At 48.1% G+C, this 27,778-nt stretch overlaps 1 protein-coding gene across 1 annotated transcript; it reads right to left on the bottom strand.

Moving 5' to 3' along the window:
• Positions 1-5,105: 5,105 nt before the first annotated feature.
• Positions 5,106-15,134, bottom strand: LOC127461135 (inositol 1,4,5-trisphosphate receptor-interacting protein-like 1). The gene is made up of 2 exons (XM_051768536.1): positions 15,039-15,134; positions 5,106-6,038 (listed from the first exon to the last, which is right to left on the bottom strand). The coding sequence occupies exon 2, from the start codon at positions 6,033-6,035 to the stop codon at positions 5,106-5,108; it is 930 nt and encodes a 309-aa protein (XP_051624496.1). The 5' UTR covers positions 6,036-6,038; positions 15,039-15,134.
• Between the last annotated feature and the right edge of the window lie 12,644 nt (positions 15,135-27,778).

Here is a 27,778-nt window from a genome sequence, read left to right as displayed (position 1 = left end):
AAGGCTGAGCCAATTAGAAGTAATGATAATGATTCTGTTCTAACATATTTAAGAAAAGAAGGTTGTTGAGCAGATGAAAATTCCAGCCAGGGAAGAGTGGAGTGAGAACATGGGAACAACAATGTAGTCACCAAGGTCAGTGCAGAAGGAGGGGGCGGACGTGCTCCAGGCACCGGAGCTGGGCCCATGGAGGACCATCAGGGTGCAGAGACCCACCTGCAGCCCATGGAGGAACCCATGCTGGAGCAGGTGGATGCATGAAGGAGGCTGTGACCACGTAGGAGGCCCAGGATGGAGCAGGGTCCTGCTGGAGACCTGCAGCCTATGGAGAGAGAAGCCCACACTGGAGCAGGCTTTTCCTGGGTAAGACTTGTAGCCCCTGTGGGGGACCCACGTTGGTACAGCTCATTTGTGATGGACTGAACCCCATGGAGGAGTGACCCATGGGACAGTAGCTTGGGAAGAACTGTTGCCTGTGGGATGGACTCACACCGGAGAGGTCTATCAAAGACTGTCTCCCGTGGGAGGGACCCCACGGGAGCAGGGAAGGACTCCCCTCCCTGAGCAGTGGCCGAAAGAACAACTGACTGTAACCCCCATTCCCCGTCCCCCTGCACTGCTGGGGGGGAGGAGGGAGAACATGGAAGGAAGGAGGGGTGGGGGGGAGGTGTTGTTTAAGATTATTTTCCTCTCACTCTTTTGCTCTGACCCTGTTTAATTCAGTTAATACCCCCACTTTGAGTCTGTTTTGCCCATGATGGTGATAAGTAAGTGACCTCTCCCAGCTCTTATCTCAACCCATGAATCCTTTGCCGGTTTTTTTTTCTCTCCTCTGTCCAGTTGCAGAGGAGAGTGAGAGAGCAGGTGTAGTGAGTACCTGACATCCAGCCAGGGACAACGCACTACAGTTGGCATTAACACAGGTGAGCTGTTCCTCACCACATAGATCAACTGCTGCCAAGTTGCACAAGTCCAGTAGCAGTGCTTGCGAGTTGTGCTAGCTACAAGAGGAAATAGGAAGTCTTTCAGCAAATTTGATCTGGAGGTCAGCCTGAGGGGAGAGCAGCATTTTGATTTTCTGAACAGTTGTAGGGTTCTGAGATTCAGCTTTCATGGGAAGAATATCTGAACCATCATATTTCTAAGTGAATGAGACCTACTCACACTAACATCAGGCTCTCTGTTAGATACATGTGACTCCCTCAGCAATGGTGCTTCAAGGTTCAGACCTGCCCAAAGCAGGAATAACTAAATGCAATCCCCCATCCTTTCTCTCTGAACTAGTAAAATTTACTCGATTATATAATTTGCTTGACCTAGAATTTTGGATTTGGGAAGTTCATCTGTAGTTTAGGAGATTTGTATTCTTTACCTTGACTGATTCAGACTGAATCTCACCTATTTGAATTGCTTGAGAACTCTGTACCCTAACAATTTCACTTTTTTTTTAAAATAACAGTGATCATCCAAATTCTTTTAGTCTGTTTAACCCAGTGGCTAACACTGAACAGAAATAAAGCAAGCCATCCTCAAGGAGAGTGCTTACACTTGCATCAGTTCTGATAAATCAAACCACATATTTATGCAAACAGTCATTCCTGAAATATACACAGGAAATTAAATTGTTCACCCAAGCTACTAATAATTGTGGAGGAACAGCAAAGGGCACCCTGGTCAACTATTGAATATGGAACTATGTGAAGTGGTCATTATCTGTCCTGAGATAAAATTGATGGAGCTACCTAGAGTATAACTCTCAAAGAGAGCCAGCCTAACCCCTCCATTCTGCAGTACTACCTCAGCTTCAGTTGTGATGTTGTTCTCTAAAACCTAGTAGTAGTCTGTAACCCTGGTAATTAAGCCTTCCTGAGAGCAAATGTATGTTCTCTTTTCCTGGTTCTGCTGCATGCTTCACTTGTTATAACCCATTTTAACAGCCCTTTCAGCTGCATTTAATCTTTTGAGAAGTCAGATTGATTTTTATTCTGGCTACTAGACAATTGCTCAAGATCATACATTATGGACAGACCCTTACTGTCATCTAAGCCACTGCTGTAGTGGTGGCTGTTTTGTAACATAAAAGCCCAGCTGTCTGCTGCTCTGTGATAAGTACTAAAAATGGTACATTGCAATCCAAGCTGCTGTAGCATTATAGCCAAAAGAGGATTACAAATGGGATGGCTGCTGTAAGGAGAGGCTATATACAGTTGCACATATGCACTCCGGTGATTCTTATCATGGGAATGGAGAACGGCATTTTCACTCTTAAGAAATATTTCTCTCCAGAGTGTACTGCTGCTACCTTGCTGCCAATTATTGTTTCCTGGCAATGAACAGAGACCATATGCTTTTAGACCATGACATTTGATTAATGACTCTAATACAGAGTCACCTGAGGAAAGAGTGGTGCCATTAAAATGACCAAAAAGGAGTCAATAGCTGTAGCATTGTCTCCTCACAATATTTTGTGAGAAAGTGAGGGAAGGAAGTGAAATAAAATAGAAAGGAATTAGAGCAGGAGAATAATGATCATAGCTCTCTTTACATAGCTCCCCAGAGGTGAGGCATTTGACAGCTTTTGTATGGACGAGGCTATTCCCTTCCCCCATGCAACAGCCTCCATCTGGTTATATATCACTGAAGTAGGCTGAATCGCTGCAATGAGAAGATGACATCCATATGCAAACCTAGGGACATCTGAACAGAAACATTTGTAGTCTTGTAACTTGAACCTCAGACAAGGCTGTAAATACAATTCTGCTCCTGGAAGACATTCAGAACACCATGATAGTCTTGAAGGGCTTGGGGCTGATGTACAGTCCTGCTACTAGCTCATGACCTGATCTTTCTGGTAGTTTTAACAACTCAGCTTTAACAACCCAACAAGTTGCAGAAGTAAATAGCAGCAAGAATAATTAGCATCTTTATGTAGCAGACTTAATAAATGTAAAATAAGAAACATGTAAGCATGAATGTAGAAGTTTGAATTATTAATTGAGTTTGATAAATACAGACCAGAAATAACTTGGTCTGTTAAACCTGGAGAAGAGGAGACTGAGGGGAGACCTCATTGCAGTCTACAACTTCCTTGTGAGAGCAAGAGGAGGGGCAGACACTGATCTCTTCTCTGGGGTGACCAGTGATAGAACCTGAGGAATGGCCTCCAGTTGTGTCAAGGAAGGCTTCAGTTGGGTATTAGGAAAAGGTTCTTCACCCAGAGGGGGGTTAGTTCTGTAGGGATAGGTACAGTTTCAGAAGAATTTGTGACAGAAAGCTAGAACTCGATTTCCCTTCAGAAGACTGTAAAATGCCTTCTCAAATGGGTTGGATGTTTTTTTTCCCCTTCCTTCTGCATTTCCGAGTAAGTTGCAGGGAGAAGCTGTGAGCAAGGGATCTCCCTGGTATGCCAAGAGATAAGGTTTGCAGACATGTACAAGGCCTCCTGGGGCCACTGAGGGTGGGGTAGGAGAGAGAGAAAATACAAAAAGCCTCGGAGAAGGCGGGGCATGACCTTTTGCCTCAGGTGGCCGAGTGCATGCAGCATCCCTGATAAGTGGTCTTGCACCTGAAAGAAAGCTTTTTGTAATCCTTCCACTGCTTTGGCATTCTTGGGAAGAATACCTGAGTATGTTTTACCTTAGAGATACTGGAAGGGGCTACTCCAGGAAGTGGCCACAGCACCAAGGCTGCCAGAGTTCGAGAAGGATTGGCATGATACTCTCAGGCACATGCTGTAACTCTTGGGGATGGTCCTGGGCAGGGCTAAGGCTTGGTCTCGGGGATCCTTGGGGGTCCCTTCCAACTCAGCACATTCTGTGGGATTCCGGGTGATGTCCTTGCCCCCAAGCCCTGAGCAGGAGGTGCCGCAGCTCCACCTCAGTGGCGGCTCTGCCCCCTCAGCAGCTCCAGGGGTACCCTGCTCCAGGGGAGCCAGCAGCTCTTGGAGCCCACCAGCTCCAGGGCTGCCCTCAGGGTTCATCACCCTCTCGCACATAGCTCAGCCATGGGATCCACTCAGCTCACAGACACATCCCTGCACGTATCACAAAGGCTCTGGCAATGCATTGGGAGCTGCTACACAAACCTGCAGCTGCCCAGGTTTTGGGCTGCAGGGAGTGCCAGAGTGCTGGTGCTGGTGTTGGACGGCAGCAGAGGCCGCAGCTGTGGAGGTGTGACCAGGTGGGAGATCTGCTCAGCCTGCTGGTGGAGCTGAGAGAGGAGCTAGAAAGGTTCAAAAGTGTCAGGGAGGAGGAGATGCACTGGTGGAGCCCTACTCTGGCCTCCCTGAGACAGTAGCAGTCACCCGAGAAAACAAAAGATCAAGAGTGTCCTGCATCCTTCCCCCACAAGACTGCAGGAAGTAGATGAAAAGAAACTGGGGAGAATGGAGGCCTCCTGCTGGGGGCAGGAGGCAAAAGCCCTCCTTCACAATCACAGACTGCTTGGTGTTGGAAGGTACCCTAAAGACCATGGAGTTGCAACTGCCTGCCCAAAGGAATTCCCAGAGGAATGCCCAAAGTCCCAAGGTCCGCAAAAACTCCTGGTATTTTTGAAGTAAATTCCATACTTGGCATGGGTGGTGGTATGTTAGTGTCTGAGCTGCTGTATAAGCATATAGCACTGGGCTTTGGGAAAAGGGGTAGGGTGCAAGGTAAGAGAGGAATTAAAGAGGCGAGGGAGAGACAGAGAGAAAAAGGAGAGAGAACTCCCCAGGCAGCCCCAGCCGCAGTCTGGTAGTATGAGAAGCAGAAAAGGCATTGACACAGGGGAAGCTCTGCTCAATCTTTCTCTTTATTTTCAAGTTTGAAGCAGAAAGGTAGAAAAATAGAACCCCATGTTGAGTAGATGAAGAAAGAATATTTAACACTATACTGACTACCTATCTTAGCCTAACTCTACCCCAGAATAAACGACCCCTTGGGAAAGCACTAAGTTAAAATCCAACCCCCTACGACTATAGGGCCATACTAAGCCAAAATCTACCCAAGCCTAAAACAGCCCTTGGAAAAGCAAAAAATGGAAAATCTAACCCCATACTTTATCTAGGCCTATCCTACTCTAACACTACATCAGATTAAGGCAGGCCCCGGGAAAGCTGCAACTGCCTATTCCAGGAGCAGGAAGGTGCCCGGGCGGCCCTGCTGCAGTGCCAAGAGCAGCACAGCGCAGAGCCGCACCTGGCCGGGGCCGGTCAGCAGGAGCCTGCAGGAGCGGGAGGAGGGCAGCAGCCGGAGCTGCCAGTGGTGCCACTGAGGCAAACACTCCCAGGCTGATTCCACCAGTCTGGGCAGCCAGCCGGCGACCTTCTGCACCTCCAAGTGGGAGTCTGTGCAGAGGGTGCGCACGAGGGGCGAGTGCTGATGGTTGTAGGTGGGGTGGACAAAGCAGAAGATGTTCCCCGCCGTCCTGGAACAGGAGCACTCCAGCAGCACACGGATGGAGTGTGGCACGTCCATGGCCTCGGGCAGCTGCAGCCGGAAAGAGTGCCAGGGGGGTGGCCTGAGGAAGAGCACCAGCTGGTAGAGGGTGCAGTGCCCCAGGTCATGCCAGGACTCGATGCAGGAGCCCTGCTGCCCAGTGGCCAGGTGCAGCTCTGGCATGAAGGTGTTCTGGGAGAGCACCTGGCACACCTCCAGGAGGTCCCGCAGCAGCTTCTTCAGGGTCTGGCCCATGAAGGGCAGGTCCTGCAGCGGTGACAGGCTGAGCGCTGCAAAAGGCCCGCCAGCAGCGGCTGCTGCGCTGAGCTCTTCTTGCTCACGGCGCCGGCGAGAGGCCTCCTCCCTTTGCCAGGCCAGCCAGCCCAGCCCAGCTGCTGCAGCCAGCCAGAAGAGCCAGTGCTGCAAGATCCAAAGGAGTGGAACATCGTCCAGGGCCCTCCTCCACTCGACTTCCTCCCACAGCTCCGTCATCTGGTCCTCTAGAAAAATCTGCCGTTTCTTCATCCCCTGCACAGCGACCGCATCGCTCTGGGGATCCTGTGTCCGCTTGGGCAGGATGGCCAGCACAGCCAGGAGGAGCACAGTTGCTGAATCCATGGCCTGCAGGAGATGGGAGACAAGTTTCCCCAGTGGCTCGGGGCGGGAGGGAGCACGGGGATGAAGGCTTGAAGGGAACGCAGCCCCTGGCTGCAGATGGCACAGGGCCCATCCTGCCCCAGCCGGGACCCTCCTTGTCAGGCCCTGGCTGGGCTGTGCCCCAGCAAAAGGCAAGAGGCAGCAGAGCAGAGTCTCCCCAGGCCCCATCCCCGCCACACCACAGCGTCGGGGGCAGCCGGCCCATCCCCAAAGGCTCTTTGGGCACTTGCCAACACAGAGAGCCCTGAGCACCTGTGTGCCAGGCCCCAGGGGCACAACTGGGCCCTGCCGGGAGGGACTCAGCTTTGGCTCAGGGTTCCAACCACCCCCCCTGGGCATCTTCCCCCTCCCCCATCCATCCCAGCCTTCCCCCTGCATCTGCACTCACTGATCGCCCAAGTCTAACTGCCCTGGGGCTGCCTGCTGTGCTCCTTAGGGACAGCTCCCATTGTGACCTGTCTGCTGTGATGTCACAGCCACCAGGGACACATCAGCCGGCCCACGAGCCCCGCCCTTCATCCCCACCCCCCTGCTCGGGGGCTTCTGGGCATCCTCTCCACACTCAGCGCCAACTCCTGCTCGGGAGATCCCGGGGGGTCTCTTGGCCAAACGGACAAAGCCCCAGAGCCACCACAGAGAGCCCCGAGCCCCCCCGAGACAGCCCCACTGGCAGAACTGCGCCTGGCCCCACGGGGCTTCCATCTCTTGCTTTGGCTTACAAAGTCCCCTGGCCATTTGCCCATTCTCCCATCCAGCCCAGCCCAGCCCAGCTCAGCCCAGCTGTGGAAGTGAGCAAGGAGCTGCAACCATCACAGACCAAAGATTTCCCTGGCTGGCAGAATCAGAAGGGGACTGTGAGTTGGAAAGGAGCCTTGAGATGGCGCTGAGCTTGGCTTAGCTTGAGCCTGGTCTTCTGGAGGCTAAAGTTTGGCGTGTGCCTCGGCAATAGCAAATAAACCTCGCCAATGGGCAGAGACTCGGATTTGCCTGTTCTCTTTATTCCTAAGGCCGAGCGGCCTTGAAGAAGGAAAGGCTTTGCGTAAGACAGAAGACAGTGCCTCAGGGATACTGTGGGCTGTGGAGATGGGAGGTGCAGCTCTAGCTTGAGCTCCCAGGCGGAAGTTTACCTGTCACCTCGAGAGCTCAGTTGCAGACCCTGAAAGTCCTGACGGGACAGAGCAGGCCTACAGCAGGCCTTCCTCTGCTCCGCCTGGTTTGCTTTGAATTGCTCCGGCCGGGTGGACGGTAGAGCTCCTAGACAAACATCATGGCTTTCCCAGGCCTGCCACAGAGGTGGGCTTAGGAGAAGTTTCTGTTTTTGCTGATTGGTTTTGCTTAGCAAGAACGAGCTCCCACAGAGAGACACGGGCAAGAGACTCTGCATGGATCAGCCCGGCGAGAACAATATTGCCAGCGCCTCCAGACAGACACGGGAGCTTGTGGAGAGAGGCTGCGACCTGAGTCCGGTTGGGGATTGTGCAGCTCCAAGGTCCTCTGCAGATCCCAAGGCTTTGGCAACAGAATCCAAGTCCCTTGAATTTGACAGAGCTGGGATGCTTCCCTCTGAGCAGCCGGGGCACAGCATCTAAGGCAGCAAGCGGGTGGGGCAGTGCAGCTGCCGCTGTCCGGGTGGACTGGCTCCCTGGGCACCGCGCATGCTTTTACTGTGCCTTGTGCGCCGCGAGCAGAGTCAGGAAGGCAGAGGAGATGAAAGCTCCCTCTGCTCTCCCCAGGCTGTGTGTGAAGCCAGTGCTGCAGCTGGGTGGGAACAACGGGCACAGCGGAACAGTGGGCGCAGAGGAGCCCATCCTGTGGGTGCCCCGTGCGTGTTTGGAGGACTTGTGCTGCACTCTCTGCCAAGATGGGCTTCTCGAGTTGCTGCCTTTCAGGTGTCTTCCACCACCCCCAAGGCCTTCTCCAAGAGGGAAAGCGCTGGACGTGGGCTTTGGGTTTCGGCCTTGCGCTCCGGCCGCACCAGAGCGGTTTGTCCCTCACCAGTGCGGGTGGGCAATCCCTGCCTCCCAAGCTATGCGGGCCGGGGAGATCCTTGTAGAATTACCACGCAAACAGTCATGTGTGATCGTCTCTTTCTTTTATTTCTGCTCGGGGCGCAGTAGATCCCGAGCAGCTGCGCTGTGTCTGCACCTGAGAAGGTTCCCCGTGCAGTTGCTGCTCTGCTGCTGCCTTCGGTCTCAAGGCTCCACGGGCTGTTCTGAGCCTGATGGCTTGTCCTGCTGCCCCAGGAGTGCTGGAGCAGCCGCCTCGAAGGGCCTTTGACAGCAGCAGGACTCCACGTGCCTCAGGACTGAGGCACCTTGTGGGCGATGCCCTGCTGGCTGAATGCTTGAAGGTCCAACCAGAAGGACCGGGACCTTTCTCTCACACTAGTCCAGGTTTGTCCCTTTCCTAGGTGCTTTCCCCTGGGCCTTTGCACACTGTTCCGTTCTGTCTTTCTGCTGCACACCGCCCAAGGTCATGTCCAGCTTAGAAACTGGGCGAGGGAGCTGAAAGGGGGGCCCATCTGGGTTCCGCAAGGGGGGTGTGGCATGGCTCAGCTGTCGGTGAGCCGCTCTATTGGGCACCACTTGTCTGGGCTTTTTCCAAATAGAGTTACTGAACTCTACTTGGCTTTTTGCTGGAAACCTTTCTAAAAGTTTTGGGGTTGAGTTTTTAAAACTAAATTGTTAGTCCTAAACTTATCTATTTTTCACTTATAATTATTAAACTTAACTAAAGTTATACTTAAAGCTATTATGAAACTAGGGTGGCGGGGAAGGGAAGGGAAGGGGCTTGAGGGGGTGGCTGCTGGGGCTTCATTTGCAGCTGGGATTAAAGCAGGACTGGGGACATGGGGAGCTGGGGGTTAACGTTATCTAACTTACTGTTTAGAGTTTTATAAAACTAAATTCTTATTAAACTGATCTATTATTAAACTAGTTATTGTTCTTCTTATTATTATACTTAGGAACTGAACTTACTTAACTTACTTATTAAACTTAATCCTAAACCTATTCTAGAGGGTAGTCCTAAAGTTAATCTTTGTCAACTTCTGTTGACAAAGTTGGAATTTGGATTCTCGTCCCCATTCCACCAGGGTGGCGGGGAACGGAAGGCAGTTGAGGGAGTGGCTGCTGGTGCTCCATTTGCAGCCGAGCTTAAGGCACAGCAGGGCACATGGGGAGTTGGGAGTGGACAGAGCCAGGACTGCTGCTCTTCAGTGCAGTCAGCACAAGGGTCTGTTGTGCCGTGCCGACTGGGTGCGCTCCCAAGTCGCCGCGCAGCCCCGGCCCAAAGCAGCCCCCGGGAAAGCTGCGACTGCCTATTCCAGGAGCAGGAAGGTGCCCGGGCGGCCCTGCTGCAGTGCCAAGAGCAGCACAGCGCAGAGCCGCACCTGGCCGGGGCCGGTCAGCAGGAGCCTGCAGGAGCGGGAGGAGGGCAGCAGCCGGAGCTGCCAGTGGTGCCACTGAGGCAAACGCTCCCAGGCTGATTCCACCAGTCTGGGCAGCCAGCCGGCGACCTTCTGCACCTCCAAGTGGGAGTCTGTGCAGAGGGTGCGCACGAGGGGCGAGTGCTGATGGTTGTAGGTGGGGTGGACAAAGCAGAAGATGTTCCCCGCCGTCCTGGAACAGGAGCACTCCAGCAGCACACGGATGGAGTGTGGCACGTCCATGGCCTCGGGCAGCTGCAGCCGGAAAGAGTGCCAGGGGGGTGGCCTGAGGAAGAGCACCAGCTGGTAGAGGGTGCAGTGCCCCAGGTCATGCCAGGACTCGATGCAGGAGCCCTGCTGCCCAGTGGCCAGGTGCAGCTCTGGCATGAAGGTGTTCTGGGAGAGCACCTGGCACACCTCCAGGAGGTCCCGCAGCAGCTTCTTCAGGGTCTGGCCCATGAAGGGCAGGTCCTGCAGCGGTGACAGGCTGAGCGCTGCAAAAGGCCCGCCAGCAGCGGCTGCTGCGCTGAGCTCTTCTTGCTCACGGCGCCGGCGAGAGGCCTCCTCCCTTTGCCAGGCCAGCCAGCCCAGCCCAGCTGCTGCAGCCAGCCAGAAGAGCCAGTGCTGCAAGATCCAAAGGAGTGGAACATCGTCCAGGGCCCTCCTCCACTCGACTTCCTCCCACAGCTCCGTCATCTGGTCCTCTAGAAAAATCTGCCGTTTCTTCATCCCCTGCACAGCGACCGCATCGCTCTGGGGATCCTGTGTCCGCTTGGGCAGGATGGCCAGCACAGCCAGGAGGAGCACAGTTGCTGAATCCATGGCCTGCAGGAGATGGGAGACAAGTTTCCCCAGTGGCTCGGGGCGGGAGGGAGCACGGGGATGAAGGCTTGAAGGGAACGCAGCCCCTGGCTGCAGATGGCACAGGGCCCATCCTGCCCCAGCCGGGACCCTCCTTGTCAGGCCCTGGCTGGGCTGTGCCCCAGCAAAAGGCAAGAGGCAGCAGAGCAGAGTCTCCCCAGGCCCCATCCCCGCCACACCACAGCGTCGGGGGCAGCCGGCCCATCCCCAAAGGCTCTTTGGGCACTTGCCAACACAGAGAGCCCTGAGCACCTGTGTGCCAGGCCCCAGGGGCATAACTGGGCCCTGCCGGGAGGGACTCAGCTTTGGCTCAGGGTTCCAACCACCCCCCCTGGGCATCTTCCCCCTCCCCCATCCATCCCAGCCTTCCCCCTGCATCTGCACTCACTGATCGCCCAAGTCTAACTGCCCTGGGGCTGCCTGCTGTGCTCCTTAGGGACAGCTCCCATTGTGACCTGTCTGCTGTGATGTCACAGCCACCAGGGACACATCAGCCGGCCCACGAGCCCCGCCCTTCATCCCCACCCCCCTGCTCGGGGGCTTCTGGGCATCCTCTCCACACTCAGCGCCAACTCCTGCTCGGGAGATCCCGGGGGGTCTCTTGGCCAAACGGACAAAGCCCCAGAGCCACCACAGAGAGCCCCGAGCCCCCCCGAGACAGCCCCACTGGCAGAACTGCGCCTGGCCCCACGGGGCTTCCATCTCTTGCTTTGGCTTACAAAGTCCCCTGGCCATTTGCCCATTCTCCCATCCAGCCCAGCCCAGCCCAGCTCAGCCCAGCTGTGGAAGTGAGCAAGGAGCTGCAACCATCACAGACCAAAGATTTCCCTGGCTGGCAGAATCAGAAGGGGACTGTGAGTTGGAAAGGAGCCTTGAGATGGCGCTGAGCTTGGCTTAGCTTGAGCCTGGTCTTCTGGAGGCTAAAGTTTGGCGTGTGCCTCGGCAATAGCAAATAAACCTCGCCAATGGGCAGAGACTCGGATTTGCCTGTTCTCTTTATTCCTAAGGCCGAGCGGCCTTGAAGAAGGAAAGGCTTTGCGTAAGACAGAAGACAGTGCCTCAGGGATACTGTGGGCTGTGGAGATGGGAGGTGCAGCTCTAGCTTGAGCTCCCAGGCGGAAGTTTACCTGTCACCTCGAGAGCTCAGTTGCAGACCCTGAAAGTCCTGACGGGACAGAGCAGGCCTACAGCAGGCCTTCCTCTGCTCCGCCTGGTTTGCTTTGAATTGCTCCGGCCGGGTGGACGGTAGAGCTCCTAGACAAACATCATGGCTTTCCCAGGCCTGCCACAGAGGTGGGCTTAGGAGAAGTTTCTGTTTTTGCTGATTGGTTTTGCTTAGCAAGAACGAGCTCCCACAGAGAGACACGGGCAAGAGACTCTGCATGGATCAGCCCGGCGAGAACAATATTGCCAGCGCCTCCAGACAGACACGGGAGCTTGTGGAGAGAGGCTGCGACCTGAGTCCGGTTGGGGATTGTGCAGCTCCAAGGTCCTCTGCAGATCCCAAGGCTTTGGCAACAGAATCCAAGTCCCTTGAATTTGACAGAGCTGGGATGCTTCCCTCTGAGCAGCCGGGGCACAGCATCTAAGGCAGCAAGCGGGTGGGGCAGTGCAGCTGCCGCTGTCCGGGTGGACTGGCTCCCTGGGCACCGCGCATGCTTTTGCTGTGCCTTGTGCGCCGCGAGCAGAGTCAGGAAGGCAGAGGAGATGAAAGCTCCCTCTGCTCTCCCCAGGCTGTGTGTGAAGCCAGTGCTGCAGCTGGGTGGGAACAACGGGCACAGCGGAACAGTGGGCGCAGAGGAGCCCATCCTGTGGGTGCCCCGTGCGTGTTTGGAGGACTTGTGCTGCACTCTCTGCCAAGATGGGCTTCTCGAGTTGCTGCCTTTCAGGTGTCTTCCACCACCCCCAAGGCCTTCTCCAAGAGGGAAAGCGCTGGACGTGGGCTTTGGGTTTCGGCCTTGCGCTCCGGCCGCACCAGAGCGGTTTGTCCCTCACCAGTGCGGGTGGGCAATCCCTGCCTCCCAAGCTATGCGGGCCGGGGAGATCCTTGTAGAATTACCACGCAAACAGTCATGTGTGATCGTCTCTTTCTTTTATTTCTGCTCGGGGCGCAGTAGATCCCGAGCAGCTGCGCTGTGTCTGCACCTGAGAAGGTTCCCCGTGCAGTTGCTGCTCTGCTGCTGCCTTCGGTCTCAAGGCTCCACGGGCTGTTCTGAGCCTGATGGCTTGTCCTGCTGCCCCAGGAGTGCTGGAGCAGCCGCCTCGAAGGGCCTTTGACAGCAGCAGGACTCCACGTGCCTCAGGACTGAGGCACCTTGTGGGCGATGCCCTGCTGGCTGAATGCTTGAAGGTCCAACCAGAAGGACCGGGACCTTTCTCTCACACTAGTCCAGGTTTGTCCCTTTCCTAGGTGCTTTCCCCTGGGCCTTTGCACACTGTTCCGTTCTGTCTTTCTGCTGCACACCGCCCAAGGTCATGTCCAGCTTAGAAACTGGGCGAGGGAGCTGAAAGGGGGGCCCATCTGGGTTCCGCAAGGGGGGTGTGGCATGGCTCAGCTGTCGGTGAGCCGCTCTATTGGGCACCACTTGTCTGGGCTTTTTCCAAATAGAGTTACTGAACTCTACTTGGCTTTTTGCTGGAAACCTTTCTAAAAGTTTTGGGGTTGAGTTTTTAAAACTAAATTGTTAGTCCTAAACTTATCTATTTTTCACTTATAATTATTAAACTTAACTAAAGTTATACTTAAAGCTATTATGAAACTAGGGTGGCGGGGAAGGGAAGGGAAGGGGCTTGAGGGGGTGGCTGCTGGGGCTTCATTTGCAGCTGGGATTAAAGCAGGACTGGGGACATGGGGAGCTGGGGGTTAACGTTATCTAACTTACTGTTTAGAGTTTTATAAAACTAAATTCTTATTAAACTGATCTATTATTAAACTAGTTATTGTTCTTCTTATTATTATACTTAGGAACTGAACTTACTTAACTTACTTATTAAACTTAATCCTAAACCTATTCTAGAGGGTAGTCCTAAAGTTAATCTTTGTCAACTTCTGTTGACAAAGTTGGAATTTGGATTCTCGTCCCCATTCCACCAGGGTGGCGGGGAACGGAAGGCAGTTGAGGGAGTGGCTGCTGGTGCTCCATTTGCAGCCGAGCTTAAGGCACAGCAGGGCACATGGGGAGTTGGGAGTGGACAGAGCCAGGACTGCTGCTCTTCAGTGCAGTCAGCACAAGGGTCTGTTGTGCCGTGCCGACTGGGTGCGCTCCCAAGTCGCCGCGCAGCCCCGGCCCAAAGCAGCCCCCGGGAAAGCTGCGACTGCCTATTCCAGGAGCAGGAAGGTGCCCGGGCGGCCCTGCTGCAGTGCCAAGAGCAGCACAGCGCAGAGCCGCACCTGGCCGGGGCCGGTCAGCAGGAGCCTGCAGGAGCGGGAGGAGGGCAGCAGCCGGAGCTGCCAGTGGTGCCACTGAGGCAAACGCTCCCAGGCTGATTCCACCAGTCTGGGCAGCCAGCCGGCGACCTTCTGCACCTCCAAGTGGGAGTCTGTGCAGAGGGTGCGCACGAGGGGCGAGTGCTGATGGTTGTAGGTGGGGTGGACAAAGCAGAAGATGTTCCCCGCCGTCCTGGAACAGGAGCACTCCAGCAGCACACGGATGGAGTGTGGCACGTCCATGGCCTCGGGCAGCTGCAGCCGGAAAGAGTGCCAGGGGGGTGGCCTGAGGAAGAGCACCAGCTGGTAGAGGGTGCAGTGCCCCAGGTCATGCCAGGACTCGATGCAGGAGCCCTGCTGCCCAGTGGCCAGGTGCAGCTCTGGCATGAAGGTGTTCTGGGAGAGCACCTGGCACACCTCCAGGAGGTCCCGCAGCAGCTTCTTCAGGGTCTGGCCCATGAAGGGCAGGTCCTGCAGCGGTGACAGGCTGAGCGCTGCAAAAGGCCCGCCAGCAGCGGCTGCTGCGCTGAGCTCTTCTTGCTCACGGCGCCGGCGAGAGGCCTCCTCCCTTTGCCAGGCCAGCCAGCCCAGCCCAGCTGCTGCAGCCAGCCAGAAGAGCCAGTGCTGCAAGATCCAAAGGAGTGGAACATCGTCCAGGGCCCTCCTCCACTCGACTTCCTCCCACAGCTCCGTCATCTGGTCCTCTAGAAAAATCTGCCGTTTCTTCATCCCCTGCACAGCGACCGCATCGCTCTGGGGATCCTGTGTCCGCTTGGGCAGGATGGCCAGCACAGCCAGGAGGAGCACAGTTGCTGAATCCATGGCCTGCAGGAGATGGGAGACAAGTTTCCCCAGTGGCTCGGGGCGGGAGGGAGCACGGGGATGAAGGCTTGAAGGGAACGCAGCCCCTGGCTGCAGATGGCACAGGGCCCATCCTGCCCCAGCCGGGACCCTCCTTGTCAGGCCCTGGCTGGGCTGTGCCCCAGCAAAAGGCAAGAGGCAGCAGAGCAGAGTCTCCCCAGGCCCCATCCCCGCCACACCACAGCGTCGGGGGCAGCCGGCCCATCCCCAAAGGCTCTTTGGGCACTTGCCAACACAGAGAGCCCTGAGCACCTGTGTGCCAGGCCCCAGGGGCACAACTGGGCCCTGCCGGGAGGGACTCAGCTTTGGCTCAGGGTTCCAACCACCCCCCCTGGGCATCTTCCCCCTCCCCCATCCATCCCAGCCTTCCCCCTGCATCTGCACTCACTGATCGCCCAAGTCTAACTGCCCTGGGGCTGCCTGCTGTGCTCCTTAGGGACAGCTCCCATTGTGACCTGTCTGCTGTGATGTCACAGCCACCAGAGACACATCACTCATCAACACGCCCCAGCCTGAGCACCACTCCTCTCAGCAGCGTTTGGTTCTGGGCATCATCACCCCAATTCGAAAGCTACCAGGCAGGTCCTCCCTGGGGATCTTCTTTCCAAAGTGGGCAGTCCCAGTCAGTCCCATGTCCATCCTTGTGAGGAAAAGCCTGTCAGCATGAGGACAGAGTTGCAGAGCTGCGTAACTTCTGCAGAGGACATTGCCCTGCTTGCTGTGCCTCCACCTGAGTCTGACAAGTGGCACCACAGCACCAGCTCAGCTCCAGCCATTTGGCTTCCCGTCAAATGTTTGGGGATTTCAATAACGCTTTTTATACCTTTTCTCATGCTATCCTTCAGGACCAAGTTTCCAGTACACTTCTGGAGAAACACAGCTTGCTGTGGGTGAGCAGTTGGCTTACGGGTCAAGCACAGATGGCACTAGGGACCAGGAGAACTTCACGCTGGTGACCTGTCACTAGTCAGGTTGCCCAGGACTTGGATGCAGGACTGGAAGGGACACTGAGCAAGTTTGCAGGTGACACAAAACTGGGAGGAGCTCTTGTCTCCCTCAGAGGCAGGCAGGCCCTGCTGATAGACCTCGACTCATTAGAGGACTGAGCCATCACCAACCATAGGAAGTTCAACAATGGAAAGTGCTGGATTCTGCACCTGGGAGGGGGCAAACCTGCATGTAGGGAACATGCTGGGGAATGAGATCCTGGAAAGCTGGGGGTCCTGCTTGGTGGCAAGCTGAATATGAGTCAGCAGTGCTCTGGCAGCCAGGAGGCCCAAGCATGGGCTGGGGGGCATCAGGCAAAGCATGGCCAGCAGGGCAAGGGACGTGTTGTGAAAGGAGTGCTTTAAGGTCACTCAGACAATTCGCACCGCAGCAGGGGATTGTCCCGCTCTGCTCTGCACTGCTGCGGCCTCCCCTGGAATATTGTGTGCAGGTTTGGGCACCACAGGGTAAGAAAGATATTGAGCTCCTAGAGAGCATCCAAAGGAGGGCAATGAGGGTGGTGAAGGGCCTTGAGGCGAAGCCATATGAGGAGCAGCTGAGGGCACTTGGTCTATTCAGCCTGGAGAAGAGGAGACTGAAGGGAAACCTCACTGCAGTCTACAACTTCCTTGTGAGAGCAAGAGGAGGGGCAGACACTGATCTCTTCTCTGGGGTGACCAGTGATAGAACCTGAGGAATGGGCTCCAGTTGTGTCATGGAAGGCTTCGGTTGGGTATTAGGAAAAGGTTCTTCACCCAGAGGGTGATTGGGCACTGGAACAGGCTCCTCAGGACAGTGGTCACAGCATCAAGCCTGACAGACTTCAAGAAACATTTGGACAGTAATCTCAGGCAAATGCTGTGACTCTTGAGAATGATCCTTTGCAGGGTTAAGAGTTAGACTTGATGATCCCTGTAGGTCTCTTGCAACTCAGCATATTCTCTGGGTCTGTAATTTTACTAAACACTTGTTCATCCAGCTTCCAGTGAAGCCAAAGACAGACAAAAGGCACTACCTCAAATCATAACAGATCTGCAAAACTACAAAAAAGTTACCTTTTTTTTTATTATTATTTGATCCAGCATTTTCCCATTCACTGTGGAGTACAGCTTACAAAAATATTTGGTTTAGTGTATCACATCTGAGCCCCGGTAGTATCTTATTTTCTGCAAGATTTGAGAAGCTTGTGTGAAGTTTACATCCTGAGTCATGACAGATTCCTGAGGGCCAAGTTTTATCTGTAAGACTTTTTTATTTCCTTACTGCTATAAATAGTACAAATTTTTTATTTAAACTCAGTCTTCTATTTGAACATGCTGTACCTTTTGACTCCAAGTTGCTTATCATTTCAGAAAGCAAATGACCAAGGAAGAAGAGGAAAGGACACAGAATTATTTTTTAATTTTCAGCTTTTTGCTTTCACAGCTCCATTCCATAGACAAGCTATGAATAACAAATGCAACATCAACCTGAACATTTTATGCTTCCCAAATAGAAAAATGCTATATACAATCATTAAAGGGCACATAAAAGATGAAGGAACCTCTCAAAAACCCTGACCAAGAGCAATAACCAACATCAAAGAGTTGAACTGAGAAAGAAAAAGTCTTCAAAGGAGCATAACCCAAACATCATAACAAAAATGAGCCCAGAACAAAACTCAAGGTTTGCATTTTTGCCCTTCTAGTTTGGATGACATTTTGAAAAAGGCGTCTCTAAGGCAACAAAGATTTAGGACCAAGACTCACAAGAACAACAATCAATCTTTCTCCTCCCTGAACATTGCCCAAGGACTTGCTGGTCAAAACATCCATGACCCAATTGTACCCAATTCTAGAGGCTGGAAAAGAAAAAACTCTGATGGCACAATTTGATTGTGACAATATGATCTTCTTGGAAACACAATAAAATGCAATAAAATAATTACAGATTACAAAACAGATGTCAGCTGGTTAGTACGACACAAGGACATTTAAGAAGTAGCTCCAACTGCCCAAGTCCTGTTATTGCCTTACAAGTTAAAATTAATTGAAGAAAAAGACAGGAAAGAAAATAATAAGGTTTATAGTCTGATTATGAAATGTGTGTGGGGGCAACAGAAGTTTAAGGACAGAGTTGTAGTACTGACATGAATTCAGGAAAAAGTAAAGCAAGGGAAGCAGAACACCATTAAAAGCTCTCTTGGTGCAGCTGTTCAAAACAAAATCCCTTGATGCTAGAAAGCATAATTGAGGGAGGCAACTTGGTGGGAAGCCCTGCTAAGGTACTCGTGAACCTCATTAAAGAAAGAGAGATCGAGCACTGGGTGTACTATATTTGGAGAAATATAAACTATCCTTTATTTTGAAGATACTCGTGCTACAGACAAGTCATTTAAATTAGGCAGTCACAAATGATAACACAGAAGATATTCTGGAAGGATGACAGCAGGGAGAACTCTGAAGTGCCAGGACCTGATCTGCCCCACTGCATCATCTCCTAAGACTGTGTTGACAAGGTGCACGGTGCAGTGTCTCTCTGGCTGTGCAACCCCCACTAAACAGAATAAAAGAGAACAATTTCATTCCTTTATAGATGTCCCCATGCAGAAAAATGTGTAACCAGGTTGAACTGCGGGATCTTCTCATAAGCAACATGATGCACATCTCATCTCACTTTATCACCGCCTTTCCTGCAGATATACAGTGACGAGGGGATCTCAGACAGGGCATCCACTAGAATATCATAATGATAGGAATTTTGTAAAATGTCACAGACTCTCCAGTACAGCCAGGAAGAAAAAACATTTTTTTGCCACACTTTGTTCTATCAAGTGATGTGTTTATTTCCAAGAACTACAGTGGTGTAGCTGTCCATGTGTGCTAACAGCAATGCAATCCTCTCGGGCATTCAGGCAGTGCATGGAGATTTTAACTATCAAGGAAAAGTACTTCTCATGCTACATAATGTATTAAAGGTTTGATGCACTCTTTATTTCACTCTAGGATGACATAATGGGATTTTTTTTTCCCAAAGCACACACTGAGGTCAATGGTTGATATGCAAATCAGACTCTGTAAATATTCAATATATTTAGCCCTTTAAAATGAGATCCAGCTAATGATAAGTTCTGAAGCATGAAGTTAATTGTTTTCACTATCTAGAGATGCAGAAACTGCCATTATTTCCTGAAAATGGCTTTTATACTTCAGATATTATACACAGTGTCAAATAGACTATGATTTATGTCAGACATGCAGTACGTTCACCTCAGTGCTCTCCTCTCACAAAACAAAGCCCTCAGGCACGAAAAGAAAGTAACTAGAAAGGATGTGCACAGCTGCATTCCTACCCTTGACAGAGAGACATACAGGTAACAACGCTTGCCAAAAAGTGATTACCGTTATGGGGTAATGGAAAAAAATAGGTCAAAGCAATTTTCCAACTGTACTGTCTCCTTCACAAACTTCAAAGCCTCATTTACCCTTTTTCCATTTTTTGTGAGAGAAAATTCATGAGGCTCATGAGACTTTAATAATAAGTTAATTACGATGAAAAATAAGACTGAAAATCCTTGCAGACTTGGTTGAGACTGTCTTTCTATCTTATTTTACTCTTTGGGTCAAAAGACAGGGCAATTACTCTTTTATTGTTTCCCTTCCTCTTCCTCTATTCACTCAGGGCTCAATACTCTGGAACAACAAAAATCAAAACAAAATCCATTCAGTGTTTTTTGAACCTAAAAGATGGAAGTCTCATGTAACTTCAAAACCAATTCATGTTAAAGCAAGATAAAACTACAGTCCTTAAAACTGGAACAAAAATACTAAACATGCTGAAGTCTGAGTGTTTATAGAATCAGGCTCAGCTGCCATACAAGTAGGAAGTAGGCTCAGCTGCCATACAAGTCCCCAAACTTCATATTTCTGGGAGGGTGGGTTGGAAGCCTTCAGATCTAATGGAGGCTCACGAGAGTCAGTGAAGTGATGGAGTTCTGATGAAAGTGAAAAAAATTATCATCAGTGGCAAAACAAAAATAAAAACCCCAAAGCACTGCTTTGTAAAACACTCTGAATTATTTAGTAGTATGAAATAAAAATGAAATTTACAATCCCTATTGGACATCAGGATTCTGGGCTCTATTCAGACAAAGGACAAAAAACTGGAGCACCAAACTTCTTTTCCTTGTAGAAACCCTGTGCATACCTGATAAAGAGATTGTGATCACCATTCCTAAGAAAGATCACCAATACTTAAAACCATGTGAAGCTGAATGCTCTGTGAAACTCAGTTATCAAATGTCTCCCTCCTGTTTATGCTTTATCTTGGTCCTCCCTGACTTCCTACAAAATATATGTAGGGCCAGTGTAGATTCTGGTCTATAAGACATCTAACTTTATCCTAACCAGACAACCCATCTCAGAATACATTTAAAATAATCTAATAAGCAAATTACAGTAATAGTCATTTGGAAGTTGCAACATGCCAACAGCCATTACAAAGAAGAGTTTGATACTGTGCAGTTTTCTCTTTCTAAGAGGCATAGGAAATAACTAGCTCTGTGTAGTGTGGGCTGAGATATGTGAGACATCTACTGTCAGCAACTTTACTTGTTTTGGTATTCATTAGATCCATGAGGTACCTATGATCTGACTAGTCTTTCCTTTTGCATCTGTGAAAACCTGACACCAGATTCATACTGATAAATCTTTAGTAAACTTTGCTAAGGTTTTATCAATACAGAGTCAGATTCAGGACTTCATAACAAATATTTTGATAGAGTATTTTAACTTGGAGGTCTCCAGCTCACTTGTGCTGTCATTTTTACCACTGGGCCTGAAATGAGAGCCCTTGGGGATGTGAGAAAAGCCCATTATCAGGTGTGTTGCAGTCCCACTGTACATTAGCCTAAATACAGCTTACCTATCATGACAAGTCAATCTCCTGGTCTTGGCTGGGTGATCACTGCAGAACTGGATTAGCCAGGTTACATTTAGATACAAGTTTCTCACTTCATACTCTTTTGTTATCTTTCCCTTTGCTAAAGTTTAACATCCCTATACAGAAGACAACATGAGCATCCTTCTTCAACCCCAGTTCCAGGTTTGACTGAAACTATCACAGAGGACTGTGTTTTTACAAGTTAAAGGAGCATGGACCCTGAAAATAAAGCAAAACAAAACCAAACCAGAAAACAAACAACCCTTTCCTGAAAAAAAACAATTACTTTGGATCACTCTATCCGCGTTTACTGTGTATTTGTTTTGAAAATATTCCAAAAGGGACATCGTTACTTACGCCAACATTGCCAAATCCTTAATTGCACAAATGCTTCCATCTGGAGGAAGGAAAGATTTAGAGGCTGTTTAGCCAAAACAAATTATATTTTAACTCTGAGATATGAATGCATATGCCTGGGAGGTCTCAGCTGCAGAGTCCGATGAGCTTTTCAAATGTGGGAGTTCCTACAGCTTCTGAAGTTGACTGATGGGTTGACTGCTGGAGCAATTACCAGAAACAGTGGGCCAAATCTTCTTCAGTTCATTTGCTCTGAAATGTGGCTGGATTCCTGGCACAAGAACTTCCACTCCCTTGTGTGGGGCTGTGATAGTCTCCAAGGAGTTCTGGGGCTGCAAATAGAAAACATTTTCATCTTCACAACTGGCCATCGACATGTAGTGCATTGTATTTTAAAGAACCTCTATTTATTTTAGATAGTATCACACTCTACACAGCCAAAAATCATTTGCTGTAACATTCTGATATGTATTATGTAGGCAGAATGCTTCTTAGTTTAGATATTTCTAGCACCAAGTTTAGGCAAAATGCTAAGTATTTCTTCTGAAATATTTCAAAACAAGTATGAGAGTTCACAGAACTAAAAAAAAAAATCTGCTGCAGAATGTTACAATATTTAGGCATCAGGCATATTGCAGCTAACTATATATTATTGATGCAAAGCAGACTTAAACAAGAGAAAAGACTGCCAACACTGTTCATCTTGAAACAACCTCATCCCAAAAAAAGGATACAGTGGAGATGTACTTTACTTTGTACATGCAGGGAAGTCAAGGCACAAACATGTACGCAACATAAAATATATATTATATACCAATAGCAGATTCAAAAACAGAATGCATGTTTCCTGATAACCATTCCTGTGATATTCCCCCAAAAAACAAACCCCAAATTAACCAATGCAGGAATATACATCTAGTTAGAGATCAGAGCAAATAGTCTCTAGTTGGCATAAATCAATATCCTTGAAATGAGCAACACTAGTTTGTCCAGCAGATCCCTCATTTGGATTAAACTTCTTTTAGTGGCCCTAAAATCTGGAAGGATGACACCCAAGCTGACATCTCCAGCTAAGGATCTGACCAGCATGTATCTTTAAGCACTAAAGAATCAGAGCCAGAGGAGAGGAAATGAGTCAGTGAATACAAATACTATGGTAATATGGACTGCTAGGAAGAGTGTATTTTAGTGAATTTGAGATGAACTCATATCATCGCTCTCACATTAGCCTGGGTCATTGCAAAGGAGGCACAAAACCTTTAGACTTCAGATATTGTGTCTTTGCCACTCATTTTTATTTTGTTTACAACTTGATTTTTTTTTTTAATTCTCCAGCTCATTCCAGCTTTTGAAGTCTTTGTTACTATGGAAACAGTTACAGTGTTGGTCTACTCATAGCCTAGTGATACCTCAGAGCAGAAAAAAAACAATAAGGGAAGAGTTTGGGGCAAAAATTGCTTAGATTTGAAATCATAAAGAAGGAGACAGTTTACTGCCCCCTCTTTAGCTCTCTAATTCACTGCTGACAAAATCAGAAAGGTTAGTTTACCCAGTTTAAATAGGTGGTTTTGCCTGAAGTGTACTAGCACAAACACTTAAACACAAACAAAGATAACAGGGTTTTGCCACCTCAGCAGATGAAAATAACCAGCCACTGGGCATGGCAGAGCCTTCTGCTGGAGAGGGACCTTCATGGACTTTGAGGCATGCTAGTATACTACGTGTTACACTACTAGCAAAGTAAATTTTCTCTGGACTGTTCTTTGGGATTCACGCCAACAAGCAAGAAATGGCTCAGGTCCATGCTACAAAATTTTCTTAACCTTCACAATAATCCTTACTGCTTATTAAGGATGGTGTCCAGACCATGTGACTTCCAAAACCAATGCACTGGATCTTTTTGGAGAAGTACCCGTTGACCCAGGATGAAGTCAACCAGGGCCATTCATACAGTTCAACAAAACAGTGGTTTGTACCTCAAAACACAGCACTGTTTATTTGTTTGGTTTTTTTTAGTATCATAGCCATATGGCACATAGCCATAGACCACAACCATCCTGAAAAGGACCAAGGACCACACTGAAGAACTGGCCCCTTATTGTCTGCACCACTTTGCTGCTAGCTGGCTTACCAGCTCAGTCCTGAATTGCTCCAACCACCTCCCTCCAAAACTAATACATTACAGAAAGAGCTAGCTTCAAATTCTGCGTGTATGATCCAGTCAATTCACATGATTTTGGGGCAAAGGATTTATCTGTGGTCCTTCTTCCTTCAGCGAAGTAGATATAGCCATACCTTTTATATCACAGGAGCCATCAGAACACCTGCGTATACAAGTAGTTAGTTCTTCCCTAGGGCACAAAAAACCTGCTGCTCAACATCCCAAAGAATAGCAACCACTAAAAAACCTGGTCACAGATAGAAATTCAAACTTATCTCCCAAATGAGCCTGAGGCACACCCTAGGGAGCCACAGGCTTAAAGAGAAAATTGGAAAGATATTTGCAAGAGAAGCTGGTTTTGCCCAGGAGCAGCCACAGCCATGGAGAACAAAAAGGTAAGTTCAGTGTATGAAACCCTGTGGTACTGTTTTGGTACTATAATAGGTTTACTTCAATGAGAAGATATTACTCGATGCTAGGTGGCTATAAAATCAGATTTGTTTGATAAGAACAGGAAGGACATATATTATTCACTGTCAGTTGATTGTTTCAGAGAGATTTTTAGATGTGCTCTCTGTACTTGTTTATTTGTAATATATGGAATGACGCTTAAGAAGACAAATGTATCAAATTCTGTTTTCCCTCCATCTTAGTATTTTTCTCCACTAAGATTTCTCTTGGTTCAGTATTAAAATAATTTTTTCAAAGGTGCCTTTCTGCACAGAAACACTTCCATACTGCATTTCAGATCTGTCTGTTCAAGGGCAATAGATTTTAAGGTGTATTTATTATCTTCCACTGTATATGCCACTTTTGTTAAAGTTTTTCTTCACTGTTACTAACTTCTAGTCAGGAGGAAATCCCTTGAGCTTTCCTGCAGTACTCTAATATACTGTATCTTATTAACTAGTGATACTTTTTGCTCCCAGGAAAAGAACCGATTCATTAAATCCCCTTTGACTTCACTGTGAGTTTGGACTGAAGAAGAAATATAGGTAAAATCTGGAAATACTGCAGAAGTTAACTCCTCTTTGAGAATTAAGAGAAGTTCTCCATCAGAAGGGAGTAACTCTTGGTTTGGTTGCTTATATTTGGTGTTTGACTGTCCAAATATGGGAATGATGCCTTGGACAGCAGGCAGGAGCAATTCCAGCATGCCTCTCAAAAATGAAAACATGCACTGAAGGACGTGTGTCCTCTTCATCTAATTCCTTTTTTTGCACTGATAGAGGGAGGAGCAACTCCAGAAAAAAGTTTAAGGAATCAGCTTGAGATACAAGCTGAACTTCTCACTGCTTGTGAGGATCCAATCATAGTACTCTACAGAGGCTTTCTCACAGCCAATGGTGGGTTTATTGCCACGTACAAAAGCCATAGAGCCATATACACTTTCCTCGTTGGACACCCACAGCAACAAACAGTTGCTTTGGAAATAGTTCTAATAAGAGACAGATCCTTCTTGTTGAGTGTGAGATATCAGTGTCAATATTTTAAAGAGAACACAACTCATAAAGGTCTAGAAAGCTCCATTAGTCCCAACAAAGTATGTTCTGGTAGGGGAGGTGAACACCTTTCGGTATCTTTCATACTTATCAAAAGAACTTTCAGTGATTTGATTCCATATAAAATTGGATGATCCTGATTTTATTTCACAGTGAATGAAAATGTAACAATTATGAAAAAGTCAAATTTGTACATTTACATATTTCATGTAATCAGGAGAAGTAGAGACATATACAGACATCGTGAATAGTATCACAGACTCCGTATTATTCGTGTGTGACTTTTCAGTGTGCTTTCTCTGAATTAAATTAAAAATCAAGAGCTCAATGAACTTCATGCACAGGAAACACACTTATGCATGGAAGCATATATTTTGCTTGAGAAGTGATTCTCATCTTGACAAGTAACACCTTGGGTATAGCGTAAGTCCTCTTGCGGCATCTGTCCCCTCTCCATAGACTACAGCAGGCATCTGGATGACCATGCTAGGCTAGATAAATAGTTTTTAGCTGCTAAAATTCAGATTAATCTCACTTAAGAGGGAAAAAGCATAAAAAACTTTAGGTTCAATTTAGGAGCCCAAAGTTGGCAGGCAAGACCTGAGCAACAAGGAGACTGAAAGCCTGAGTAGCTTTGAATGTTGAAAAAAAAAACCCTTGCAGACCCTTTTTGAAAAGTAAACTGATTTGGAAACTGAGTTATTATGTAAAAATAAACAGAAGCCTCCCTCCAGCCTTCTTACTAAATTAGGTTCACAAATGCTGACGTGAGAAAGTTTGAAGTCTAAAAACAAGAGGAAGCATGGAAAACAGGGCTTGGAGAGTCCTTAAAAGGACATTTAATTAATCTCTTGCTTCAGAAAAGAAACATATCCTGTTTTAAACCCAGGTCTTGCTGTGCTGGACACTGGCTCTGCTTTTAACATCTTCAGTATTGAAATTCCTGTAGCCTCCCTAGGCAAGTTACCTCTGAGCTTAACCGACTATCTTGAATGCCAGGAAGATTTTCATACTGTCAAATCTGAACTCTGCTTACTGAAATTTACTTCTCGTCTCTTTGATCATCTGAATACTGTATTCTCTTCTCTTTTGCAACACCCTTGTATGTGTTTAAGGAGTTCTGTCACATGTTTCTTTAATCATTCCTCCTCTGGAAGAAGCAATCCTAGTTCTGTCAATCAGTTCTTGTCAAGACTAGAAAGCAGGGCTCTCCTCTTGGAGCTCTCCAGTGTATGTTGCAGTCTGCTGTAAGTGTGTGTTCTGATTAAGGAAATTTCATCTAAACCAAATTGCTATTCAAATAACCTATTAAGATTATTTTGTGCTATCAACTCTGAAGTATTCACTACTGATTAAAGTGACCTTTTCCATGAAGAGGAATGGAAATGCAGAGTGCTTCAAAGTCAATGAAACAATAATAGGTCTCATTCATCTCTTACTTTGTATGGCTTGAAATTCCGTTAACTTAGAAATACTAAGGAAACAAACCACTCTTCATGATCATATGAGGACACGGAAAAAAGATGAAGGATAAAGGTCACATGATAGCACAGCCATATGTGTCAACTCCTATTTGAAAATTTTAACAACTATGTAAAAGATCAGTGTTATTATACAAATCTACAGTGGTCTATAAAATTGTGAAAGAAGAAATTATAATAACAGGTTTTCAAAAGCCAGAGGGAACTGGTTTTCAATTTCTAATTGTTAACAGAGAGAAAATATATGACACAATTCTGTCACTTCTGCTGATTTGCTTCATGTCACCTATGAGCAGGAGGAAATATAATTGTATCTTTAATCTGATTATAACTAGTGTAAACAAAAGAAAAAGATTAAATCAGCTACTCAGTTCAGATATATAGTGAGAAAAAAGTCATTTATTGAATCCATTTGAAATAGGAAAACAGTTAGTGAAGAACATGTTTTAAAATAAGGAAAAGAATGGACACAACACATTTTAATGGAAAGAGACAATTTCAAAACTCATACAATCAAAGTTCAAAACATTGTGCTGAGCCCCAGAAACTGGAAAAAAGAAAAGTGAAAACCACAAATATTTCCAGTCTGATTGAAACAGAGACATTTAAAGTAGATTCACTTTAGTAGAGAAATTCACCTTTTTCTCAAGAAGCAAATAATGGAACCAATAAAGGCTTGAATGAAGAATTATATAAATATTCTAAATAAATTTAGTAGCAATTGGTTTCCCTTTAAAAAGCAAGCAATAGGAGAACACATATCTGATTTCCTTGACATCCTTAATAAGCTGTCCAAGTTAAATTTGTTTATCATTTAATGAATAATTGCATTTCCAAAATTAATTAATTACAGATAATTAATATGCATAACAGGCTTCTTTAACTGAAAAAAGTGGATGCATAGATCCAACAAAAAAAAAATCCCTGTAGTAAATAAAATTACATAGTCATCCACTGTATTTTCTCCAAGTCTAGAACATGTTTCGGGTTTGTATCTGGAAGACAAATACTTTCTGATTTAATTTCCTATAAGATATATTGAGATTTCAGACATTCTTCTGCTTCACATTCCACCTATTCAGGGATCAAGTTTAGGCCTTGCTTTAGAAAGATATCTTCCTCCCTCAAACTGACACCATCTCTTTAAATATCTAAATTAAACCAATATGTTCTCCAAAGAAAGTTTCTCAGTCTACAAATCGGCATCTACATATGAAAAAAACAACAATTTTGAAGTGTCCCTGTCAATATTCTCTCTACCAGGTGGACTCCAGACTCTGATTCTACAATTGTAATCTCTTATATACACCATTTTGAGGTCCTATAGAGGTCCACATCAAGAACTTTGTTACTTAAACACAGGTTCAGGACCCCATTCATTAGGAAAAAAATAAATAAAACATTTCAGTCAAACTTTTAATTGGTTTTGCAAAATTTTGGATTTGTATCAACGAATATTGAATTTTGTATCAACTTAAATTGAGTTTGACCAGAAATATGAATGCCTAACACAAAACAACAGATAAGTTGTTTGGAGGGGACCTCTGATAACTATCTTGTCCACCCTCCTGCTTTAAGTGGGACTACTACCACCACCCAACCAGTTCAGCTGTGGCTTTTCCCTGCCAACTCATGAAATCCTGCAAGGATGGAGATTTCATCACCTCTGAGTAACAGGTTCCTACACTGTGCCAAACTCTTAGTAGAAAGCTTTCCCTAA

Source organism: Manacus candei, unplaced genomic scaffold (assembly GCF_025592945.1).
Source record: "Manacus candei isolate 608988 ecotype Guabito, Panama unplaced genomic scaffold, ASM2559294v1 h1tg000095l, whole genome shotgun sequence".
Taxonomy (NCBI): Eukaryota; Metazoa; Chordata; class Aves; order Passeriformes; family Pipridae; genus Manacus; species Manacus candei.
Note: the sequence above shows the minus strand (reverse complement) of the source record. Positions and strands in the feature narration are given on the sequence as shown.